The following is an 11,160-nucleotide window of genomic DNA, read 5'->3' on the forward strand; positions in this document are numbered from 1 at the left end:
GCGACCTCTCTCCTCTGTGTCATAGAGGCTCCCTCCCGAGGTGTCTCTGCCCTTCGTCCTCAGTCCCTTCCTGTCCCCTTTCCACGAAAAGCTTCTCGTCTGGCCTGGCACTGTCCCCAGAACCTACGTCTTTCCTCTAAGACTGTGGTTCTCAACCTTCCTAATGTTGCGACACTTTAATACAGTTCCTCATGTTGTGGTGACCCCCAATTTCATTGTTACAAATTGAACATAATTAAAGCATAGTGATTAATCACAAAAACAATATGGAATTATATATGTGTTTTCTGACGGTCTTAGGCGACCCCTGTGAAAGGGTCATTCGACCCCCAAAGGGGTCGTGACCCACAGGTTGAGAACCGCTGCTCTAGACAGTGATTCACATGACATAGTAGAGGCCCCCCTTTTCGTTAAGCCCCTCTTTTTGGCACCCCTCCCATTAAGAATCAGGACTTGGGGTGGGAGCACAGTCACTGGCGTGAGGGTGTTGGTGAACCTTTGCTCCGTCGTCTCTTTCCATTCAGGCCATTCTTATCCTGGCTGCTCCCATAGCACCCCGCTACCAGCTGGCTGCTCACTGCCTGCGGATCACCCTGGGCTCCTTGCTGAGCCCCCGGGGCCTCTGTAATCTGACTTCCCTTTTGGGATGTTCTTCATCTCCAGTTGTGACTTGCGAAAGAGGTTCCCCGCTCTGCAAAGGCAGGAATGAGAGGATACGCTCTTGGTGGATGAAATGCATGCCTTTAAAAGGCCAGGTTGGACAGTAATACTGATCTCTTTGTTTGTGAGGCACTATTGCCTGGTTATTTTTTGCTGTAAGAAATAAACAATGTAGCAAAAACTTAGTGACTCCTGAGTCTGCAGATGGTGGCTGGGCCCTGCTCACAGGTGTAGGAAGGCTCGGCCCGGGAATCCATTTCCAGGATGGCCCACACGGTCGGCTGTGTGCTGAGAGCGCCCCCAGGGCTGCCGGCCAGACCTGGGCTGCGGTTCTCCTCCCTGCGGGCCTCCCCTCGGGCAGCATGGGCTTCCCCACCGCTGGCATCTGGGTCCCGAGAATGAGTGTTCCGAGGACGCAGAAGTCACTTGTCTCCAGGACCTGGGCCCAGACGCAGCCTCATTCTCGCTGTGCTGTTGGTCTCAGAGCTCACCCAGGTTCAGGGGCCGGGGGCACAGATACGCAGCCCCCTCCCTCTCCGTGTCAGGAGAGTCAGAGAATGGGGGGCACCGTTGACCACCACGTCCTAACAGTGTCCCCTGTGACTTCCCTCAGCCCTGACGGCCGCTGCAGGACGCGGGAAGCTGGAGGTCTGCGAGCTGCTGCTGGAGCACGGAGCGGCCGTGTCCCAGAGCAACAGGAGAGGCATCCCGCCGCTGTTCTGTGCAGCACGCCAAGGGCACTGGCAGGTACCCCGTGGGCCCTGAATGCTTCGGGAACGATGGATGGGGACAGAGCTAAACTCTCGCAGATCGCTCCCCGGCCCCATGTGGCCAGTGCTCTTGCTTCTGCTGGTGCTGGTGCTCTCTATACCACCTGCCAGCAAAGGTGTGCATTTGACAGGCAGCCGGGTGGGCAGCGGCCAGGAGCAAGGCTGATCACCAGGTTGGAGACCACAGAGGCTTCCTGGTACCTGGGCCGGGGCAATGGAGTGGGTGGCTCCCATTATAACAGAAGACTTGCTGTGATGGGTCTGTTGTTGGTGTGATTGTTCGCCCGTTCGTCCAACATCCCGGAGGAAGAATGGTTCTCTCGTGCTCTGTGGAAAAGCACACGCTCCCTTTGCCCAGCACTGCAGGTCAGCCTGGTTTCTGTCACTGTGTGTGAATGGCTCACTGTCCTTCAGCAGCGTTCAGGCATCTGTTCCTTCATTTTGTCAGCAGTGGCCACATACCTACCCCATGCCTGGCACCAGGTTACACACAAGCAACAAACAGATAAATGCACCTTGCCATGTTCATTAGAGGGAGAATTTTCTAGACCCAAGTTTGCATCATGGTATTGCATCTCTCCCGATTCCTGCCAGTTCTGTTGGTAGGAGCTGTGAATGCTCCCCACCAATATTTTGGCTTTTCTCCTTTTATTTTCTAGGGCTTAGTATGTAACATGCATTCCCTGTAACCCCTGTATGATGCCCTGGCTAATCCTCTCTCCTGGTCTGTTTCCTATGTCATGGGGAAGTTTGGAAAGCATTTGTTAGTGTATCAAGAACAAGAGAGCATGGGAGTGTGCCCCCTTCTCCCGTGGCGATCAAATGGATATGCAGAGAGAGACTGGACTGCCCCTGTGTAAAGCCATTCCCTCCTGGGTGGTAGTTGTATGAGACGCTTCTCTGGTTTCCTGGTTTTGCTCCCCAACCTCATCACGTGTACTGAAAGGCATGTTCCCAGCCCTAGCCAGTTTGGCTCAGTGAATAGAGTGTCGGCCTATGGACTGAAGGGTCCCAGGTTCGATTCCGGTCAAGGGCAGGCTCAATCCCCAGTTGGAGACGATTCTCTCTCATCATTGATGTTTCTGTCTCTCTCTCCCTCTCCCTTACCCTCTGAAATCAATAAAAAGATATATTTTTTAAATATATTAAAAAACATTTTTAAAGGCATGGTGCCAAGCGAGACTCTCCTGCAGGCAGCTCTGCTGAAAATGGCCCGCTGTGCACATCACACCGCCCACCAAGCTGAGTCTCAGAAGAGCAGATTGCATGGGTGTAGTGGGTGGAGGTTTCCCTGCACCCCACCTCTCTGCCTGCACCCTCCTCCCCTGCGCCCTTTACTGCGGGAGTGTCGCTTCAGCCCCTTTAGTTCTGCTCAGTTATCCACTAGCCCCGCTGGCTGTGTGGTCAGTCCTTGATTGTGATTGGCACCAGGTCCTGTGCTTGCATGGTTTTAAATGTCTACATCTGGAAGGAGATTTTGTTCAGAGCAAGACAATAGAAAATTGCTACAGGCCACACGGGTTACACAATTTAGTGGGGCTTTTAAAGGAAGAGAGTCCTTTTGCAACTTTGAAAGGTGGGCAGTCCTGCCTGGGGATAGAGGACCGGGTATAAAATAGAGCAGGGGGGTCGTAACTTGGTGTGTGTATTTCAGATCGTGAGATTGCTGTTGGAACGCGGCTGCGACGTGAACCTAAGCGACAAGCAGGGCCGGACACCCCTCATGGTGGCCGCTTGCGAAGGGCACTTGAGCACCGTGGAATTTCTCCTTTCAAAAGGTAGCGGTACTGTCTGCCCCCATGGGTGTCTATTGGATGGACAGAGAAAAGAGCTTTGGCGGACTCGTTCAGTACTTCCTGATTCTAAGTTTAAGTCTTTCTGTTACCGAAATGTTCTAACTGAACAAGTGGAGAGAATAGGTAATGAAGCTGCATACCCGTCACTCAGCTTCAGGTGATAATCGGGTCCCCGAGTCAGCTTCTGGCCTCACAGCACCTGCGTCCGGGCTTTGTCTTGAGGAGTTCACGGTCTGTGATTGGGCTTTTTTCTTTCAGGTGCCGCCCTTTCTTCTCTGGACAAAGAGGGTTTGTCAGCATTAAGCTGGGCTTGTCTGAAAGGTCACAGGGCCGTGGTCCAGTTTCTGGTTGAGGACGGAGCCGAGATAGACCAGATGGACAAGAATGGCCGCACCCCCCTGGACCTGGCAGCCTTCTACGGCGACGCAGAGACCGTAGGTACCGCCGGTGGTCACATTGCTCGCCTGCCCTGCGTGCGGGGCTAGTGCCACAGAGAAACCAGGACCTGAACCACATCCAGAGAGCGCGTGCCTGAGTGTGGTTAGTGTGTGAGTGTGTGTGCACCTGGGTGTGGTTAGTGTGGTTTGTGTGTGTGTGTGAGTGTGTGTGCACCTGGGTGTGGTTAGTGTGGTTTGTGTGTGTGTGTGTGTGTGTGAGCGTGTGTGTGTGTGTGAGCATGTGTGTGTGAGTGTGTGTGTTGTATTATAGGATATTTTTGGTTTTAATTGTGTGACAATCTATTCCAGAATGTAGTAAAGATTTGAATAGACTCTGAAAGGCTTAAAAATACATGGTGACAAGCTGTATGTACAGTGGATCACATACACACACACGCATGTGTAGTTTAATTTTCTTATAGTAACCCGTATAAATAGAATTCTTATATAGATCATTTAAAAGTCACTTCTATGTATATGAGAAATTGCTAATCAAATAATTAGCTGGTTTGTTTTTAAAGCCAATATGGCATTGCCTAGAATGCTTTGAGTGCTATCTTTATCTCTTGACTGATGCTTAAGCCTAATTGAGATCTAGGGGGTAAACCTTAATAAACTAAGAGCTGAAAACTGTTTTTCAGGGTAGAAACCATGTCTTTGTCAGGATTCACATCTCTGGTCCCAGTAGGCACTAGAGAACTTCTCTGTTCTCTGTCAACTTTATTTCCATCCTAGGATCCCTAAGGGCCAGAGGCACCGACAATCAGTTCCTCTAGAGTTATCACTTTTGAGTATTTAATATGCCTGGTGTCAGGGTTACCTGGAGAGACAGGGTTACGTTGCTAGAAGCTGTGGACCTTGGGACAAACGCCATTGTCGCCTGCACATCTGGGCCTGATCCTTTTAAAAGGCAGTGTCATCAGCGTTAAATGGTCTCTGTGTCCCGAGCACTGTAAACTGTACTTAATACTGATTTTCAGAAATAGCTCTTTCACTGAGCCTCACCTATTACACTTTCACTTTTTATCTCGTACTGCCTTACCAAATCCTGCAGCTTACCAACAACAGGGAACAGTGAAGGAGTGTAGCATTCTAGTACCTTTTTTAAAACTGTGATGAGCGAAATAACGTAAAATGTTCCACCGGAGCCATTTCTAAGAGAAGAGTTCTTTGTGTGAAGTATACTCACCCTGCTGTGTAGCTGATGTCTAGACATTCTTACCTTGCAAAACTGAAACTCCCTCCCCATTAAACAACTCTCACTCCTCCCTGCCCTGGAAACCCCACTCCACATCCTGTCTCCCTGCGTGGGGCTGCTCGAGGCACTTTGTGAGTGGAATCTACAGCATTTGTCCTTTCCTGCCAGGCTTACTCCACTTCGCATAATGGCATAATGTCTTCGAGGTTTATCCATGTGGTAGCACGTGACAGGATTTTCTTCCTTTTTTAGGCTGAATAAACAGTCCATTGTGTATATGTACATTTTCCTTACCCATTCATCTACCTATGGGCGCTTAGGTTTTCTCCACCTCTTGGCAGTTGTGAATAGTGCTGTTATGAACAGGGACATGCAAGTATGTCTTTGAGATCCTACAAATTCTTTGAGATCTACACATATTCTTTTGGGTATAGATCCAGACGTGGGATTGCTGGATCTAATGGTGATTCTATTTTTAATTTTTTGAAGAACCTCCCTACTGTGTCCAGAGTGGCTGCACCATTTTCCATTCCCACCCACAAAGCACAGGGTTCCTATTTCTCCACATCCTCACCCACACTTACTGTTCTCTGTTTTAGTCGTTGTTTTTATGGTAGCCATGCTAACAATGTGAGGCTCATTGTGGTTTTGAATATTTGCATTTCCATAATGATTAGTGATGTTGAACATCTTTTCATATGCATATTGGCCATTTGTATATCATCTTTGATAAAACATCTGTTCAGACCCTTTGCCCATTTTTAAGTTGGGTTATTTGGGATTTGTTGTTGACTTATAGGTGTTCTTTATATATTCTGGATGTATATCCCTCTGTTGTCATTTAGAACAGCAGGCGGACTGGTAGGGTGTATCTATCAGATCCACATGAAACTGGCTACCGTCTTCTTACTGAGTAAGTGGAGCCATTTGAGTGGCCAAAGTGGTTTCTCCTGTTGTTCTCTATTTAGCCCAAGTGACAACTATTTTATCACATCAAACTGGTTGTTGTACCAGGGTCTCCAACTTGCCATCTTTATAGTCCCAATATTCAGGTCTCACTCCTAAGCCTTGAAGTGAGTTATAATCGGGTCCCTCTGATCCCAAGCTGCTCATCCAGCCAGCCTGTTCCCCGCTGTGTGGGTCTGAGTGTCTCTGAGGTGCCCGTGGCTGGAGCCCCCAGCATGCTGGAGCTGCTGCACGGGGCCTCCTAAGTGATTGGGGCCTTGCCTCATCTCTGTGGCCCGGGAGGGGGTGAGACAGACAGATGGTGATGTGTGCATGTACCGGCCGATGGTATGTGAGTGTGTGTACACACATGTCCCTCCCGGGGAGCCTCACTGCTGATTTCAAATTCACTTTAACAGAGCGGGTTCTAGGTATGGCTGCCACTGCTCTTCTCTGTTCTCTGTCAACTTTATTTCCATCCTAGGATCCCTAAGGGCCAGAGGCACCGACAATCAGGAGAAGCTCCTAAGCCAGGTGCCGCAGGTGGCCCAGGGACAGCGCCCCTGCCAGGAGCCGCCCCTCATGCCCCTGTCCCCCTGCAGGTGCTGTACCTGGTGGACAAGGGCGCTGTGATCGAGCACGTGGACCACAGCGGGATGCGTCCCTTGGACAGAGCCATTGGTTGTCGAAACACATCGGTAGTGGTCACGCTGCTGAGAAAAGGAGCCAAATTAGGTCAGTAAATGCCTCCGTTCAGCAGTGAGAGGAAGGCTGGCCTGCTCCCAGGGTTAGCTGTCAGGTGTTTGGCCCTGCCCAGCGTGGGTCAGGGGTTAGAGCATCAGCCTGAGTACCGAAGCGTCCCAGGTTCGATTCCCAGTCGAGACAGGGCCAAGAGCATGAGTGGTAGGAACAGGGCAGAGGGATACCGCTGAGGCATCTAGAGTGGAGGCTGCGGAGGAGCGCACGCAGACGCTAGAACATACACCTTCACCGCCAGTGGTCATGGGCACGGCTGGAAATGAAGGCGATTACTATGACGCCTTGTTTATTTTTACTCCGATGCCCATCGGAAGGGAGGGATGGGTTGTGACTGCTCTGCTGCACTAGTTTCCCAGTGCTTTCTCGCCAGAATAACAACAGTTTGTGCTCAGTACAGTTCCCCTCCCAAGGGCTTACTTAGTTCAGCAGCAGGTCAGCAGGGATCCTGTCCCTGTCCCGGGGTGTGCTGTCGTCTGGAGGCTGCGGGACACCAGCAGTGGTCCTTGCCACGGGGTCCCTGCTGTGGGTTCCCGCCATGTGTGGGCGCAGCTGGGCTGGGCCCTGGAAGATCTGCACTCCTTTCCTCCAAGGCCGCGGAGGCGCCTCTCACTGCATGTTTATTTTGCAGGAAATGCTGCGTGGGCGATGGCTACCTCCAAACCTGATATTTTGATTATACTTTTACAGAAATTGATGGAGGAAGGAAACGTGTTGTACAAAGTAAGTGGTGTTGCCCTTTTCTGCGGTGTTGCCATGGCCCGCGAGCAGCCTCTTAGTTTGGTGCATAACCGACGTGGCTGTGCAGCTGCACCGGGTCCACATAGTGTGGCTCCAATAGATGTTCCGAGAGAGGCCACTGGCCTCCTGCCCAGGCTGTCATATCCTGATGGCAGAGGCTTCAAGGTAGAAAGCACTTCTGTGTGAGAGCCATCATCTCTGAATGAGTCCCTGTGGCTGTAACCGCGGCCCAAAGCCTTGGTGTGAAGGCAGCGTGGCTCCTGATTTAACTAGCACGTCCTACAGAAGACTCCTCAGGGCATGGAGCCGGGAGATGCCGGAGAGGAGCACCCAAGAGACATTTTCGGAAAAGAGCAAGCCTTGCTTCTCTTATTTTAGTGTCTTTAAGCTTCTAGTGTTCTCAACCTGTGGGTCGCGACCCCTTTGGCGGTCGAATGACCCTTTCACAGGGGTCGCCTAAGACCATCCTGCATATCAGATATTTACATTACAATTCATAACAGTGGCAAAATTACAGTTATGAAGTAGCAACGAAAATAATTTTATGGTTGGGTCACAACATGAGGAAATGTATTTAAAGGGCCAGAAGGTTGAGAACCACTGTTCTAGAGTGTGAAACTGTTTCTAGAGATGTTTTCACTTAAGATGTTAAGTAATATATAACACTGAACCACGTGTTTCCCATTTCCCCTTAGAAATGGAAATTTGACGTTACAGTGAGTTTTCTAAAGTAAGACACCAGATTAGATCAAAAGCAAACTTTGGGAATGGCCAGATAGTAACGATGGGAGGCTTTGCTGTTCGGTCTGTGTCACACCCAGCTTCGGTGCTGTGTGGCCGAGGCAGCCACAGGTGATACGGAAGCCAAGAGCGTGGCTGCATCCCAGTCAAGCTGCGTTGGTGAAAATCGGCGGCGAGCCACCTTTGACCCGCAAGCTGTGTTTTGCCAACCCCTGGGTTAGTTAGATGCTTAGGCCACTTACATAGATCACTCTTCTTTCCTCGTCTGTGATTAGATAGAATTAAAAGATTCTAAAAACAAAAGCCTAGATTATGACCATTTTAATCCTTTTTACCAGGAGACGACAGCACTTGCAACCTTTGTAGTTTTTCCCCTTTCAGAATAATAACAAATAAATAGGCATGTCGCATGACCCAGCAGGGTTCCTGTCCTGGAATCAGTTTGAAATTGAGTTCAGAGTGTGTACTGTTGCGGCTCTGAAGTGGTTTTAATGTGAATTTTGGTCGGCAATTATGTCAGAAATACCAACCGTTTTCAGCAGGCCGCACACCTGCTGCGCGGAACCGGCTGAGCAGAGGAGATGGATTTCTTGAGCCTTGAAAATGACGCCTGGTGCTGTTCTGATTTTTAAAACCCATGCTTTCGTTCCTCTCAAAAGAAAAGATTATTATTCTACAGCAAGACTCTACTTGCCTTAGGAACCGCATTGTGTTTTCACTTGATTTCTGTTACGCTTAGCATTAAAATATCTCTATGAGATATAAAAAGAGAGACATTCACAAAAAGGTTTTCAAAAATATATAGCAGAAGATAATGTGCTGCGTTAAGATTGTTAGTTATCAGTTTGGCAGTTTACAGACGCCTTCCTGTGAAACCGGCTTCTGTCTCTCCTTGTGAGGTGCAGAGCCCAGCGGGCGGCGAAGCCACGTGTGTTCACGCTGGTTAGCGTCCGACTCGGGTTGCGGGGCTTTCTCTTCAGGACCCTTCCAGCGAGCCGGCGTGGTGTCGGCAGTGGGGGGCGAATCACCGCTGTAGGGTGTGGGAGCTTACCCATCCTGGAGCCTCGGGTACAGGATGACTGTCTGTGCTGCTTTGATCCTAGAAAGGGAAGATGAAGGAGGCAGCCCAGCGGTACCAGTACGCCTTACGGAAGTTCCCCCGAGAAGGATTCGGAGAGGACATGAGGCCATTCAATGAACTAAGAGTCTCTCTCTATCTCAATTTGTCCCGCTGCCGAAGAAAAACAAATGTAAGCTGTGCCCCTCATTCCAATCCTTTCACAATAGCCTGTTGTTGTAATGGGGAAGGCCAGCCCTTCCATAGACCCGGTCATGGAACCCCTATCAGAGCTGCGTGCACGTTGCTGCGAACCTGGCATATGGCCCGCTGTTCCTCTTGGATGACCGTCCTTTGATCGGTCTCACTGCCCACCTCTCACGGTGCGGACAGTGCACCTGGGTGAAGTTTCCTCTGCTTCAATGCAAACTGCTCCCCCTCACCATCCCTCCAGCCAAACGGGGCCAGCATAGCCAGAGTGGCCCATCCCCAGATTCAAATGGTAAAGTTCAACTCATCTGGATTGCAACCTGCCTGGAGCTTACTATGCTGGCTAAGAAGTTATGCCAGTAACTGCTTAAATCCTAAGAGATAGTAGCTACCTCAGTTAATTTGTAACTCACAGCTAGTAGATTTGTTTGAGCACTTCTCTCTTCTACTTCCTTTTTAACTTCACCCTCCCACCACCAAATCTTTTGACCTGTCTGCTTCTGGGCCCGCTGTTCTGCCTTCCGTCCTGTTAGCGTGGATGATGCGCCCAGGCCCCTCTGGGCTGACCCTCCCGTGTGCTGGGTCCATCTGCTCCCGCCTTCTGGTGCACTGCTTCTACCAGTTCTCTCTCCCGAATCATCTATTTTCGCTTCTCTACAGGATCCTCCTCTTAAGAATATTATTACGCTTTAACTATCTCCTAACTTTAAAAAGTAGAAAAACAAACGTGCCTTGCCCTTCATCTCTCTCCAGTTAAGTCCCAATTCTCTGTTAACCTTTAGAACGAAACTGTTAAACAGTTGCCTGTAATCATGTTTCAATGCTTCTTTTGACTCGTCTATTTAAATATCGACACCAGGACTTCGGCATGGCAGAAGAATTTGCTTCCAAGGCGCTCGAACTGAAACCCAAGTCCTATGAAGCCTTTTATGCCAGGGCGAGAGCAAAGAGAAACAGCAGGTACTGTCTGGGGTTAGATGTGTGACTACAGAAGCCTTCTTGTGCTTCTGCTGTCAGAGCTGCTGTTGACTTGGGGGGCTTCTGGCTCATAAGCCGTCCTGTGGGGCCACTCATCCCTTTTCATACTGAAGAGGTAGCTTCCAAGAGGCACCGGAGTAGGTATTAGCAATGGCACCTGACGCCTGAAGGACTATTCCTTCCCTCCACCCCAGCTGACACTCACTGAAACATGAAGGTCCTAGGTGCGTTGTATTATCACAAGTAAAACTGCCCACTAGAGACATAAAGTATGTGTGTGTGTGTGTGGGGAGAAGATCACTTTAAGAGGATTCTGACGGCCACTGACTTAGGCCTGTTCTCATTCCCGGCCCAGTGGTCTTTATAGAGGCAGCCGGGCCCGAGCCACACGGATCTGGCTTGCAATTAGCACCCCGCTGAGCTGAGTGACTCTAAGCTAGTTACATGGGTCCTGTCTACCAGTGAGGGTTCACACCTCTCATAGCCGAGCTGGGTTAGGAGCAGCTGCATTCAGAGCATGTGTTTGCACGGTGTGTGATGGTCCCTTCTGTCTCACATGAAGGCAGTTCACGGCCGCTCTGGCAGACCTGCGGGAGGCTGTGAAGCTCTGCCCCACCAACCAGGAGATCAGGAGGCTCCTGGCCCGCGTGGAGGAGGAGTGCAAGCAGCTCCAGAGGAGCCAGCAGCAAAAGCAGCAGTGCCCACCGCCCGCCCCTCCCACGGACTCGGATAACGAAGAGGAGACCCCAGCCCCGGCGCCCGGCGACCACCTTCACCTTGAGGAGGCTGCAGAGGACACTTCTCCTCAGGAAGGCTCCGTTTCCCTGACTCCCCGGCCCCACCCCTCTGCCCCGTCCCCCTCCATCTGGAA

At 50.6% G+C, this 11,160-nt stretch overlaps 1 protein-coding gene across 1 annotated transcript in view; it reads left to right on the plus strand.

Annotated features, from left to right (window-relative positions):
• The window catches only part of TANC1 (tetratricopeptide repeat, ankyrin repeat and coiled-coil containing 1), a 176,040-nt gene that overhangs the window by 162,267 nt on the left and 2,613 nt on the right, over positions 1-11,160 (plus strand). Inside the window, exons 19-26 of the mRNA XM_015565775.1 lie at positions 1,274-1,407; positions 3,085-3,208; positions 3,485-3,660; positions 6,409-6,541; positions 7,194-7,285; positions 9,148-9,294; positions 10,171-10,271; positions 10,852-11,158. Of these exons, the coding sequence (XP_015421261.1) occupies positions 1,274-1,407; positions 3,085-3,208; positions 3,485-3,660; positions 6,409-6,541; positions 7,194-7,285; positions 9,148-9,294; positions 10,171-10,271; positions 10,852-11,158 (1,214 nt within the window). The remainder of the gene's footprint in view (positions 1-1,273; positions 1,408-3,084; positions 3,209-3,484; positions 3,661-6,408; positions 6,542-7,193; positions 7,286-9,147; positions 9,295-10,170; positions 10,272-10,851; positions 11,159-11,160) is intronic.

The sequence above is a fragment of the Myotis davidii genome, unplaced genomic scaffold, assembly GCF_000327345.1.
Source record: "Myotis davidii unplaced genomic scaffold, ASM32734v1 scaffold59, whole genome shotgun sequence".
NCBI classification, from domain to species: Eukaryota; Metazoa; Chordata; class Mammalia; order Chiroptera; family Vespertilionidae; genus Myotis; species Myotis davidii.